At 46.1% G+C, this 13972-nt stretch overlaps 2 protein-coding genes across 2 annotated transcripts; one reads left to right on the forward strand and one right to left on the reverse strand.

Moving 5' to 3' along the window:
- The first annotated feature begins 414 nt into the window (after positions 1-414).
- ddx39ab (DEAD (Asp-Glu-Ala-Asp) box polypeptide 39Ab) lies at positions 415-5610 on the forward strand. The gene is made up of 10 exons (XM_084038177.1): positions 415-513; positions 1443-1659; positions 1914-2041; positions 2814-3090; positions 3207-3325; positions 3417-3548; positions 3943-4052; positions 4263-4407; positions 4535-4682; positions 5037-5610. The coding sequence occupies exons 2-10, from the start codon at positions 1452-1454 to the stop codon at positions 5051-5053; spliced, it is 1284 nt and encodes a 427-aa protein (XP_083894303.1). The 5' UTR covers positions 415-513; positions 1443-1451; the 3' UTR covers positions 5054-5610.
- LOC311031729 (CCN family member 1) lies at positions 5282-13966 on the reverse strand. The gene is made up of 5 exons (XM_084038178.1): positions 13806-13966; positions 12265-12478; positions 11164-11604; positions 10452-10630; positions 5282-8918 (listed from the first exon to the last, which is right to left on the reverse strand). Exons 1-5 carry the CDS (start codon positions 13854-13856, stop codon positions 8613-8615), a joined length of 1191 nt encoding a protein of 396 aa, XP_083894304.1. The 5' UTR covers positions 13857-13966; the 3' UTR covers positions 5282-8612.
- Between the last annotated feature and the right edge of the window lie 6 nt (positions 13967-13972).

Genomic DNA, 13972 nt, shown 5'->3' on the forward strand with positions numbered 1-13972 from the left:
TGAAGAATGTGCAGCTAGTAAATTACCACAATACAATAAACATGATCATTTATGTTGATCTGTTTATTTCTGATTGCTCCTGTTTGCTACTTTATTATAAAAAGTACTCTCCGAAAATGTGTATGAACATTTCTAGAAGCATCTTGCAACTTATACTGGTCTCAAAAACAAAAACTTGAAAATTCATGTTATATTATAGTATCAATAATTTTGTATTGAACTTTTTGAAGAAAGAATATATTATTTATTTATTTAAATCGTATTTAACGTTCATGTCCCTCGTGGGCTTCCATACATACAAAGCCGTATCCCGCTTTTTTATACTGCGGTGGACTGCGGCACATTTGTTGTCCAATTGGTGACTTTCAATGCCGATTGTCGCCCAAGTCCACCAATAAGATCACCGCGCTTCAGCGGAGGCGGGACTTCCGGCCACTGGTATAAACCAACCGAGGCCTTCCCATGCGGTTTTGATCTGTAGTTGAACGTTTCACGCTAGCTAACACCGACAAGGTAAGAATGCAACATCGATTTCATTTTTGCGACTAGAGAGTTCAAAACTTTTACTAACGACTAGGAAGCTGTTAAAGCGTTTATTTACTTAACGTAACAAAATAACTACTATTAAATACTGACTCCCGTCATTGTTTGCCTTCGGGTGCTAATCGAAACTGAGCAAGCTAGCATTTTGTAGTCTAGCATTAGTTAGCTTAACCATCCTTCCTATCTTCCTCATGTGTAAATGTAAAGTAGACGCGTAGCCTTTTTATGTTTCACTTTACGGTATTGTGCTCTTAAAATTAGCTGGTCGTTGTCTCGTTGTATAGTTTCGTATAGTTTAGCCGCTCTAGACGTTGCCGTATAGCAAGTTAGCTTGCCACGTTAGCAATGGTTATGCAACACAATGGCTTCCCAGTGTTGTAAACGGCTCGGAAGCTAACCGGTGTTGGTCAGACCCACAGTGTCGGCTAACATAAACCCCGTAGCTCCCTTTTACCAGTGTTGTGTATATAATGTGTGTGTATAATAACACAGTTTTAGTTTATATACGGCGCGCTGACTGCAGTGAAACGTAAACTAATTTACGTTCGCTCTCTCGATTTTTGCTAAATTAGCTAACATTGCTCAGTCAATGGCCTTGCATCGTACAATGGGTTCGCGGGGTGCTCACAACAATCTAGTGTTCAGTGAAGCATTCACATCAGCAGCAGTGCAACAATTTTCATAAGCCAAACTCCTCTTTTAAACGAAGCCACGGGGACAAACGCACCTTTACATATTTGCGCGTTTTATCTTAATCCATGTCGCTTAAAACTTGTGGAGAAACCTGGCACAAAGAGTGGCAACAACAGCTGGGCTCAGTTAACAGCCTCCCATGCAACCCAGTAACAAAGGTTGAGGTCGGCTCGAATCACAGATTTTTGTTTCTCTTCTCGTTTTAGACCGACACAATGGCAGAGAATGATGTTGATAACGAGCTGCTTGATTACGAAGAAGATGAAGAGCCACAAGGAGCCCCCGAGAGTGCGGCCCCCGCAGGCAAGAAGGAGGTGAAGGGTTCCTACGTTTCCATCCACAGCTCTGGCTTCAGAGATTTCCTGCTCAAACCAGAGCTGCTCCGTGCCATCATTGATTGTGGTTTTGAGCATCCATCTGAAGGTGAGGAACATCGGGTTATAACTATATCTTTTTAATTACAGGCCTGTCCAACTGGGTTATTGTGAGTGCCCTTAATTAATCATTTTTATAAGACTGTTTGAACACTTTGTCCTTACTGACCCTTAATACAAAATGTCACGATTATACCAGGGCTGCCACGTGTTGGCAAACTCTGTACAATAGCTTGAAATACTTGCTGTCCTAACAATAATATTAATGTTGTGGTTTGAATCTTGTTTTTTTTTTTTTTTTAGTCCAGCATGAATGCATCCCACAAGCTATCTTGGGTATGGACATCCTGTGTCAAGCCAAGTCTGGTATGGGAAAGACGGCCGTGTTTGTGCTGGCTACACTGCAGCAGATTGAACCTGTTGACGGACAGGTCAGTATGCATGTTCAACATGTATTGGAATAAGTAAAGGAAGCATTTGGTTTCTCTGAGAACACTTTGTATTTTATTTTTATTTTTTTACATAGCATACACCTGCAAATCTAGTTGAGTAAACATACCTGTACATTTGGAATTAGGGGATTCTTTCCAGCCTCAACTGATGGTTTATGGTGAAAAGCACATCTTAGTTTCAGCAAATAATCAACCACTTTTGAGTTAAACTTTTGAGTAAAAGCACCTCGATCTTATGAATGGTAACACAAATAGTGTGCCGGTATTTAACTCGGTGGAGACTTCACAAATATTAGTCGGGTCACTTTCAAGTCTACCTTTTGTGTTTGTTTACACTGATTCTAATATTTAAATAATGTATAAAGTCAATGTAATATGTGTACACACCCTTGTAGATATGTAAAGACAAAAATAACAATGTAAATGTCAGACTTGATTGATCTTTAATGTGATCTTCCAACAAGCTAATGTCCAGAGAGAAACTAGTGGTTGTTTATTTGGAACATTTTAAACTTGACCAATCAGAAACAAAATCCTGTCTGTAGGTAAAATGAGTCCACTTGCCATTGATGAAAGTCATTCTGATTTAAAACCAGGTCAAAGTCAGCTGTTGCTGAAGGATTTACTTGAATGTTTGAGGAAAGATGTTTGTCTCAATGCTATCATTGGCCTTTCTTGCTGCTTAAATGTATCGGGATGCATTATATTATCAATGTGTCTGAATCCGTATTTTTCTCTGTCTGTTCCTCAGGTGTCTGTATTAGTCATGTGCCACACGCGAGAGCTGGCCTTCCAAATCAGTAAAGAGTATGAGCGTTTCTCCAAGTACATGTCCTCGGTAAAGGCCGCCGTATTTTTCGGTGGAATGGCCATCAGGAAGGATGAAGAGGTCTTGAAGAAGAACTGCCCTCACATTGTGGTTGGAACGCCGGGCCGCATCCTCGCTCTCATCCGCAACAAGACCCTCACCCTGAAGAACGTCAAGCACTTTGTCCTGGATGAGTGTGACAAAATGTTGGAGCAGCTAGGTATATTTTGCTTTTGTTTGTTTGATGTGGATTTTTTTTTTGTCAGTGTATCTGGGGTGTGTACCAGCCCTCCTTGCTTTATTTAATGTTTTTTTGTACATCTTTTTGTGTAACAGACATGAGGCGTGATGTACAGGACATCTTTAAGATTACACCCCATGAGAAGCAGGTCATGATGTTCAGTGCCACACTGAGTAAGGAGATTCGACCAGTCTGCCGTAAATTCATGCAGGATGTAAGTGCTCGGTAAACTTTTATTTGGCAGTAATATAAATGCATGTGAAACGCAACAAGCTTACCAGACTTGTGCTTTATCTCCTGTACAGCCCATGGAAGTGTTTGTGGACGACGAGACCAAACTTACACTCCACGGCCTGCAACAGTACTACTGCAAGCTGAAGGACAGCGAGAAGAACCGCAAACTCTTTGACCTTCTTGATGTGTTGGAGTTCAACCAGGTAAAGTGATGGAGCTACTGAATCGTGCAAATTGTCCCAGATTTTAAGATTTTGTTGCTGTTGAGCATGGGACAAATATTTAAAAAATAACTAATCATATTTCTTATTGTGACCCTTAAAATCTATTGCCTGGGAGGCTGTTTCCAGTGTTTATGATCAAACAGCCTGCTGCTGTCTGCAGCCTTACATTGAACATACATGGGAAGCTCAACACTATCATTATTGCTAGTGCTCTGCATCGAAGCAAAAGTATTTGTTTATCCCATTAGGCACTGGATTAATCTTGATTATTGTAATATTCTACAATATCTGTCCCTTCTGAAGTCGGTGTTTTTATGCTGCTGGCCAATGTTGTCTCAGCAGCTGTATTTCAATGCCTTTGCTTTGCCTCTAGGTGGTGATCTTTGTCAAGTCAGTCCAGCGCTGCGTCGCTCTGGCCCAGCTTCTGGTGGAACAAAATTTCCCGGCCATTGCCATCCACAGGGGAATGGCTCAGGAGGAGAGGTGAGACTCACGCATATCTTCCTCTGACATAGCAACTCTCATAAACATATGCTCCGTTGAGCCCTAAATGCTAAGTATCTTTATGATGCATGAGGCTTCATCAGTTAACTCAACACATCATTGACTTCAAACGGGGATAAAGTCCAGTAATGCCTACAGCAGCTGTGTTGATAATTTCCTCTCGGGCTCCATCCCCTTCTTTCTCCGCAGGCTGTCTCGCTATCAGCAATTCAAGGACTTCCAAAGGCGGATCCTGGTGGCCACGAACCTCTTTGGCCGAGGGATGGACATTGAGCGGGTCAACATCGTCTTCAACTATGACATGCCAGAAGATTCTGATACCTATCTGCACAGGGTGAGAGCTGCAGAGGGGAAATACCTGCACCCGTTTACCCCAAACTGTTTCTTCGTGGCATCTTAGCGTTCTGGGAAGTTGATTAAAAGAAGTTTGAACTCACTCAACCCTTTTCTGCACCCATCAGGTCGCCCGTGCTGGTAGGTTTGGAACAAAAGGCCTGGCTATAACCTTTGTGTCGGACGAGACTGACGCCAAGACTCTGAACGACGTGCAGGACCGCTTTGAGGTCAACGTGGCCGAGCTACCAGACGAGATCGACATCTCCTCTTACAGTAAGCCTCAACGTTTCCGAATGCCTGATTCCTGATGTCTTTAGTAATGTTGGCCTGTTGGAATACTTATAATTTCTGTATAAATGGATTCAAAGCACTTAAATATCAAAACAACATGCCATGAGCGCTAATTGTTGATGATCCGTGTTTTGCTGGGCTGCTTAATCCAGTGAGATCTTGGCGGCTAGAGCCAGCAGTTGGTGCTGCCATGTAACCGCGGGGCTCTCATCAAATGGAAACTGCCTTACATGTTTAACGCGTTGCTGAAAAGTTGGTATGCTCAGCTGTTGCTTGTCGCGCTGATCTTTTTAGACGCTCAACTTGTGTCCCTGTTGCTCTGTCTCTCTCTTTTAGTCGAGCAGTCCAGATGAGTCGTTCCAGCAAAGCAGAAGTCTCCTCTTCACGGATCTTGTATTTGGAAGTAGACGTAATTCACTGTTGATTTGAAAGCTCTGCTCGTTCCCCGTGTTCACCAAACGTTTATTTTTATTGTTGATTTTGTTTCTGGGGGGTTGGGGGAGGGGTGTATTGATTTTTAATTTGTCTTTTACTGTTTGTTTGGGTTTTTCTTTTGCTTAATGAAATTAAAACTTTTTATAAAATGCCATTTTTTACTGTCGTGGTCTCTGGTGAGGCTATTCTTGTCTCTACCCCATTTCCATTAATTTTGGTCTCAAGCAGAGCTCAAGGGAAACGTGAAGAGAAGTAGTTCTGAGGAATGCGTGAAAGTGAATTTTAGTCCCCCTTTTTTTAAATGTTTGAACTACTTTGTATAGGAAGTCGTGTGTTTTCTGTGTCCCCCCTCCACTGCAACAGTTTCCTTTAAAAAGTCATGTAGTGACAGTGTAGTGAAATTTTGGCTCACATGGTGGCTCGTCTCCATGAATTTCCAATTGAATGCCTCCAATAAATGAAGTCACCAACTGGAGTCCTTGTGGTGAATTTGCCAATTGTGATTCCAAGTTTGTCTTAAGCACACCACATAATGAACCATCGATGCTTTGTGTGTCTGTCGGTATTTTGAAGGTTTTTAAAAACTGTTCAACCACAATCTGAAAATTGTACTTTAAATGCGCCAATTAGCGAATGTAGGCTTCATTTTGTTGCGTTAGCATTTTAGCATGCAGAACATTTAGCTCAAAACACCAATGTACCAAAGTTCACCCTCATACCTGTTGGAATGCCTGTAGACTTTTTGAGAATGAATTTAAACTCAAAATTGAGTATATTTTATTGATAGGAAAATGATGACTCCCTGATAAAGGAATGGGGGGATATTCTGATTTTAAAAAAAAAGTTTTGAATTCTGCTGTTGGGATAATCATAAATATTGTCGTCATAAGAAATAGCGCCTGATTTGAAAAATGCAGGATAGAAAATATTTTGTGCAGGTAGACCGTATGATTCATGGTTATCTTTTTAGGATTTCTTTTCTTGACACACAAAAAAATTTGTCTGATCTGTGACTCAATAAAAGATTTGTTTAACAAAAAGTAAAGTGAAACCAGTAGGTTACCGTTTTAAACCCATTTTGAAATGTTGTGAATCGCCTACTTTAAATTTTCCACACAGTTTAGGAGTGAGAATGTCTTTATTAAAAATGCAAAATGATTCTTATTCCAAGTCTTAAATCCAATGCGTGTTAGATGACCAGTTTCCAACAGAAGTAGATGTGAGGAACACTTTTTTTTAATATATGTAATCTCAGAAAGCATGACTTTATTACAGATGGTGTTAACGTACACTAGTAGACATACAATCATCATGCTTTCAAATTGGCACGTAATGCTCATAAAGGATCTGAACCCCGCTTTGTTCAGTGCTAAACTATACATGGACTACTTCAGTATAACTCGGTAAAAGGATTGGCCCTTATACAGCAGATAGAACTACAAAGAAGGTAACAATGCATCTGTACATAGCTGCTCTATAGTGTCCTTTAACAAAACTAGACATACAGTACCAAAACCACAGCGTCTACATAGGCAAATAGCAATGGCAACATGGCAAACAATTACCAATTTCTTTTGAATCACCTGTAAAGTTTCAAACCCCCTAACAAGAGTGTCGGGCTTCTGGGCAGCAGAGTCTCTTAACTAAGAAAGCCTACTGTAGCCAAGAGGTGGTAGAAAATGCAAATATTTTCCCAGTTTTACATAAAACTGAAAATGTCTAAGCCACTATTTTATGGCACAAGAAAAAAAAACACATCTTTGAAATAATAAAATGGTGCTTTGAATCACCCGTTTAAAAATGTGTGTTCAGTAAAGGTTTCTTTAAAAAAAAAAAAAGTCCCTCTGTATAACCTTTGTGTGAGATTAAAGGTCTTGAATCAATCAGTCGTAAGGTGCGTGAACTGGATCCCAAGTCCCAGTTAAGTGAGATCCTCGGGATCCTCAGTCATAGTAAAGAAAAACGAGATAATACAGAATTCCTCCAAAATGTCCCTATAGGTTTTTCCTGACGCCTCGTCCTCCTCTCTGCTCCCGACAGTGATGTCGACCGACAGCGCGGCCTTCAACGGCACATCTCGGGAGAAAAAAGTAAAAGGCGCCGCTTTAAACATGAGAAAAGCACGAGTTATTGTTTCGTTTCAGCGAGCTGGCATGCTGCTCGATTACAGGCCCGGATTGGGCACCAGAGCGGTTCCACCCGCGAGTCACAAAATTACACGTTTACCTCAGTCCGCGCAGTTTTACATTTTTATTTTTATAGCAAACCAGAGAGTGGCTGATTTTTTTCTCCTCTGCCCCTCCAGAGTCAGGATTGTAATTTGCACAGAATTAGGCGGTCGGCATCTTGGCGCCAGAATCCCAGGCTTGTTCTTCTGGTGCTTGCTAAATGTCTCAGTTTCTTGCGGAGGCAGGGGCATGGGATGAGTCCAGCTGTGTAAACAACCTTTGACATGTTCCCCACGCTAATGCGTACAAAGCCCCGACCCATCAGGTTCAACTCTGTCTTTTTCTAGTACATACCTCCTCTCCTCCTGTCGCCTTCATCGTCCTTCATTAGATGCGGCTTTCTGACCGCTGTGACCTCCGACGCGACCCACGGGGTCGAGCCCCGGATCTGTGGGAGTCCTCCTCTCCCCCTCGCAGCTGACAGCTCTCAGCTGTTTTGTCCCCCCTCAGATCCCCGTTCAGCCGCTTGACGCTCCAAACATAGCAGCTCCGCCCCTCCCTGGTGGTGTGTCATCATGTCTCAACAATAAATACCAGTGAATAAATACCATAAAAAGACACGAGCCACGCTCCTGTAGGAACATCGGAGATGCTCCTCCATCTTCTCCCATCGGTTTACCAGTTTCTGCTGCCCAGTCTTCATTTGGTTTATCAATACTCAAGTCATCGGAGTGTACAGTCACGAGATCCCAGCAGGTTTCATATTAGGCTCCAAAGCAACGTCCGACCAGCTTTCTATTGGCTGGTCGGACCTGTCGCTCAGCAATGGTGATGTGAATCCACACCATCGACAAAAGAAACACCCAACAGTGTGTGTGTGTGTGTGTGTGTGTCAGCTCTCGCTTCAGGCAGCGTCCCGAATAAAAGTCTTCATAGTTCAGGGGACGGTTGGTGCGTGGCAGCAACATGGCGACTGGTTGCGTCCGTGTTTCCCATAAAGGTTTTGTCTGTAGAAGTCAGAAACAGCTTCTTTTTTTCTTCTTTTTTTAATCTACACTAAAGCAGGGGCTGGTCACTTTGCTCTTTCAAAGGCGGAGGTGCTCCCGTCTGATTCGTTCCTCGCCTCCCCAACACTCCCCAAATAATCTCTCAGGAAAGACGTCTTGACGTGTTCACCTCGCTTGCGTCTACTCACAGATACACTAAGGACAGCTAATCTATAATGGGGATCACTATGGGGGAGTTAATGTCTTTTTTTTTGTGAGGGAATGTAGGTTTGGGAGGAGGGGGGGCGGGGGGGAGGATGCCACTAGTCGATGAACTTGTGTGTGTCTCCGTAGAGCCATCGCTGGGGAGGCATGGCCGCCTCGTTGAGATGGTTGCACTCGTCGCTGCACTTGCACGACTGGATGAACATCACGGAGCGGTTGAAGCGTTCGCCGTCGGGGCAGGCGAAGGTCACGCTGGCGGTGCGCGTGCGACGGGGGGAGCAGCAGCGGCCGTCCCGGCACACGCCGCAGTAGTTGGGCCTGTACAGGCGTGTGGTCCTGCAGCCGGCGTAGGACAGGCGGTGCGGCTCAGGAGCCTTGTGGGTACGAGAGCACTTCCTTCCTTTCTGTGGAGGTGAGACAAGAGCGTGTTCAGTTTGCAGCGCGTGTTCACAACAATTGCGAGGCAAAGCATTGAACCGGTGTCACCCCGAGAGGCACAAAGCTGATAATCTCTTCTTCGGTGCGGCTGTGATGCAACACATATATGTGAAATAACTCCTTAGGCAAGCCCCGAGACATGAAAAACAAAGTTAATGCAGTTAAGTACAGAGACGGGGAGGGAAACAAAACAAAGTGCCAGCGAGTGGGACATGCCAGCAATAGTTGAGGATTGACACCGATGCACATTAACACCCACAGCAGCTCTGCAAACACTGGGAGAGCACAGAGAGACAGGTGCATAGCAACCCACCAGCCTCACGAGTGGCTCACGGCGAGAGGCAGAAATGTGAGAGAGCAGCAGAGTGGGCGAATCGAGTGCTCTTTAAATCTCGAAGCAAAGAGCCACCGAGTACAGCTGACAGCCGCAGTGTCACAGGTTCAGCGTGGGAGAGCTCCCAACCCCCACAGTCCTATGAGGGGGGGTTCTCCATTTGTCACGTCTCCGATAATTGTGTTATTTTGAAGTCACAGCCACAGTGTTATTCAGTTGTTTAAAAAATGAAAACTCAGAATCGAGTTGACAATTAACAATTTTGGCAAAAGTAAGGAATGTGCTGGAGGCCGCCTTAGACTGGAGGAGTCACAGCGGCTGCGACAGGGCGGTCCCATTTAAAAGACGCCTCGAAGGGAGCCAGGAAATGCTGCCTTCTTTTTTCCGGATTCGTAGGATCCAACTGAGGGCATCGCAGGATTCATTGTAAGAGTCATTGTGCACCTGTGATGATTGGATTTTGATCAACGAGGTCTGCGAGGTTTGGCGGTGGCAGAATACATTTTCTTACATATTCTTGTCATAAAGCCTTCGCGGTCTTCAAAGGACGCTGGAGATGTAGACTGCAAATGGGGACGCGGCTGTAGTCCGGCACATGAACCCCCTTGTAAAATGTCTAAATGTAATGTTTACACTTCCGTCTTTAAAGAAACAAGATATAATGTGTTAATGAGTGAGCTTAGGAAGGGATTTTTTTTACCTTTGGACAGAGCCAGGCTAGCTTTTTCCCCCCCCGTTTCCATTCTTTGTGCTAAGCTAAGCTAACAGCTTATGCATCCTCTCATCAAACTCTGCCCTAGAAAGAGCATTTCCCAAAATGTTCAACAAATATTTCAAGCTTTGAATCACCGTCAGCGGGACAACCATGAACTGAGCATTAAGCCACACAGAGGGAACGCCGCCTAAATCGGCTCCGTCGTCATCCTGCTGCGGATGGTTCCCACAGCAACAGAACCGCGAATAGACCGAATGGACCAGAACGGCCTCCGGCAGCAGAGGGAATCCGGGGCGGGGTCCGTATACATGCCATGATATTAATACCAATCTGACCCCTGAAGAGCAATCCTTTCCTGAATGTATTTAGCGTGGCGGCCCGGCTGCATGCTTGTGGCCCATTAGAGGAAGATCTGCAATCTCTCTTAAAAGCCCCGCACGCATTCCTCACCTTGACAGGGATGGACATGGAGCTGCAGGGCCGAATGTTGCACAGGCGGGTCTCCTTGATCAGCTTACACCGGGCGTTGTCGTTGGTAACACGAGAGGAGACGCCCATCCCACAGCTCCGAGAACACTGGGACCAGGAAGTAGTCTGAACCACGCACTGGTCTCCCACCTGCCTCCAGGCTATGAGACATGACACAGAGGGACAATGGGCGACGGAGATATATGGAGAGTCAGAGAAAGAGGAGCAAGATCAGCAAAAGTAACATGGGGGGGAGGCAGCAGGGGAGAGAGGGGGGGGGAAGGAGAGGTCCAGAAATGCAAAAGCACACTAGCCTCATTCAGTGAACAGGCAACACTGACGCATAGAGAGGGCGATTACAGAGAGGGGAAAGCTGGGTGACAGAGGTATGTGCTGTGTGAGGGCAGCGTGTGTGTGTGTGTGTGTGTGTGTGTGTGTGTGTGTGTGTGTGTGTGTGTGTGTGTGTGAGAGAGAGAGCACCTCTGGTGTGCAAGGAGCCAGTGGAAAACAAGCCTCACGTAAATGCTGACACACACACACACACACACACACACATGTAGATGCAGAGGAAAAGGCTCACAGTGAGGCAGTTTGTGCGTCAGGAGGCTAAAATTGCTAAAACATAAACATGATGCTTTACTGCGTGGAGGAAACAGACAGCACTCTGAGGCGACACGGCGGCACCCTCGCTTACCCGCCAGGTGCTTGTTTCCACGTGGCTTGTCCCACTTGCGCCCCACCTCCACCAGCTCGTTGCCCAGGGTGTCCTTCTCCTTTTTGGGTTTGTAGGGGTACAGCTTCCGGTAAGGTTTGGGGTAAGGCTTCGGGAAGGGGTACGCCGGGTAGGGGATGAAGGGGTAAGGCGGGTATGCCGGAGGCTGGGGTCGGCGGTGCACCGGGGGCACGACGGTGCTCCCCTTGTGGCAGTCGATGGTGAGGCAGCACTGGCCGGGCACCTTGACCAGCTGGGGAGCGGGACAGGCGGGCGACGCCAGGGGCACGTGGCTGGGGCAAAGGGGCACGCAGCCCACCGCTCCGTCGATGCAGGTGCACTGGTGCTTGCAGCCAGCGCGGAAGTTCTCGCCATTCTGATAGATTCGCCCGTTGTATTCACACGAGCGGCCCTCTGCCTTCGCTGGGGGAGAGGAAGACGGGCAGGTTGGTCAAAACACAAGTTTCCAGCTATTTAATACTCCTGATCCAACTTTGAAGTTGATGAGAAGTTAAGGGACAGGAAGTGACACACACAGGAAGTGGCTGGTATGTAAATGCACCTTTCATATGCATGCAGTTCAGAGGAGAAAGGGAGAGACACACTATCTCCACATTTATGAAGCAGGCTCTATTCTTAGATCAGACAGGAATTCTGACTTGTTTACAACGTCCTTCCCCTTCGCTCCCCGGAGTGGGACTCCCCCAAGCAACACCCCGGATACCAACCCCCCCTTTATATAGAAACACCCCCAAATAAACACACATATAAAAATACCACTGTGTGTGCGTGTTTGTGTGTTTCATGGGGCTGTTTGTGTACACACTGCGCTACTTATATAAATCCCGGAGTTGGCCGGGTTTCAGTCGCAGCTCATGAAGGTGCTCTGTTTTTGAAACGTGGCACGGGCTTCAAACCCGAAGCCCCTATCAAAGAGAAGGTCCGGCCGCCCGGCTCGGAAGCCAGTTACCCCACCCTGAAGTTACACATCCCCTCACTCAACCCCGAGCTAAACCCACAACTCAATGCCCAATCTAAACCCAAAAGCCTGTGTCTGACCCTCCCTCCCTCGGTGCTACGTACCCCTGCAGATGCCGTGCTCGCGGCCCACGTCGTTGCCGTAGTTGCACTCCAGGCCTTTATGGTGGTCACAGGGCCGTCCTTCGTGGCAGTCCTGGTTGAGCTGAGCGGCGCACACCTTGCAGCAGCCGCAGCCGTCCGGGACCGAGCTGACCCCTGGGGGACAGGAAGGAGGCCCCGCCGGACACTCGCACACCACTGGGCAGCCGGCGGTCGCCTGCAGCAGGGGGACACAGCGTACACTAGGGTTAACCTGAATATTGGTACCCTACATGTTCAGTGTGAGGAGGAGTCACGCTGGACCCAAACAGGACAATAGTTTGACTCATGTTACGGAAAGATCACAGAAATTCCTGTGTGAGGCTTAAACATTCGCTGAATACCCAGCACTGTCCCGAGCCCCACAGGGGTATCTGTAACCCTCTGTCGCCTTCCGCTTGGCATTCGCCGGGCGAGCAGGGATGAAAGGTACGTTCTCTGACCCCAAATCCCCCCCCCCCCCCCACACACACACACACACACACACACACACACCCTCCCACTCCTATCTTTTGTTTCCCATCCCCTCTCTCGCCACAGACACACACACAGACTCCCAGCAGGTATCGAGATCACAGGGAGCTGCCAGTCTGCCTGTCCACAGTCGGATCACCTAGATCCCTTCCTGGCTCTGCCACCATCTAAACCCAGGCCAGGTCCTGATGTGCCACTGTCACCGGGTCAACTCGGCCTTGTGGGTCGGCGTGTGGGCGTGGAGGATGCGTTATTACACAACGCAGCGACAATGGCTTTCCATTTTTAGAGTTATCGTCCGGCATTAACCTAGTTCTCCAAGCATCCGTTGGCTGAAAGTCACATAATATTTATAGTGCACAGTGAGTTCATGTTGGCTTCAAGCGTATTTTTATCCCCATCGGTATAACAGTTGGATAATATTACTGGTGTCATGTTGGACCTACAGAGAGGTAGAAGCGTGTATATTACACCTTATAAAAGGGTGAATTGGTTAAGTTTTTCCGAGTTTCAGTTTATTTTGATTTTAACTCTTTATAAAACGATGTGTTACAGATTAAAATGAAAAACAAACTTATACATGCATCAGTAACCTATAACAAATGCATCAGTAATAATAACCAAATAATATAGTATAATATTCACGTTTTATTAATTATGAGTAGTCCAGTTTGCTAATAATACTTGCATACTTTTACTTGAAGGACACTTAGAGTATTTGGACTTGTAATGGTGAATTGCAGTATTCTTTTCTGAGCACTCTTGAGGACCCCTGAGTAACCCCTCAAGGACCTCTGGTGGTCCCTGAACCCCGGTTTGGAAACTACCAGATATCACCAGCACGATCGCACATGGAGTCACGGGAGGGACAACTGAAACGTGTAGCAGCAACACTGTACGGCGGGTGGAGGCGGTGGGAAATGTTCCCGGACGACAGCGGCTCAAATCCGCTGGAGTACAGGCACGTGAGTCTTTATTCCTCAGTGTTTACATGACGAAACAGTGACAGAGAATAAACTTCACGCACTTACCAAGCCGACGGTCACCACTTGCAAGGCAGCGAATAATAGCAGTGTCCCCATGCTGTCAGCTGATTCACATAGAAGTAGTGAATATGTAAAAAATAATAATGATAATTTAAAAAATAAATCCTCCACCGGCACAGAAACAATAGCTTTTGTCCACAGAGATTAAATCC

Source organism: Eutrigla gurnardus (assembly GCF_963514095.1).
Source record: "Eutrigla gurnardus genome assembly, chromosome: 20".
NCBI lineage: Eukaryota > Metazoa > Chordata > Actinopteri > Perciformes > Triglidae > Eutrigla > Eutrigla gurnardus.

Bases quoted from the DNA above. Each gene is read 5' to 3' on its own strand.
- ddx39ab (XM_084038177.1), top strand. From the start codon at position 1,452: ATGGCAGAGAATGATGTTGATAACGAGCTGCTTGATTACGAAGAAGAT. The intron at 3,091-3,206 runs GTATATTTTGCT...TTTGTGTAACAG, and splicing joins CAAAATGTTGGAGCAGCTAG to ACATGAGGCGTGATGTACAG. The intron at 4,053-4,262 runs GTGAGACTCACG...CTTTCTCCGCAG, and splicing joins GGAATGGCTCAGGAGGAGAG to GCTGTCTCGCTATCAGCAAT.
- LOC311031729 (XM_084038178.1), bottom strand. From the start codon at position 13,856: ATGGGGACACTGCTATTATTCGCTGCCTTGCAAGTGGTGACCGTCGGC. The intron at 11,605-12,264 runs GTACGTAGCACC...CCTCTCCCCCAG, and splicing joins CGAGCACGGCATCTGCAGGG to CGAAGGCAGAGGGCCGCTCG. The intron at 10,631-11,163 runs GTAAGCGAGGGT...CATGTCTCATAG, and splicing joins TGGAAACAAGCACCTGGCGG to CCTGGAGGCAGGTGGGAGAC.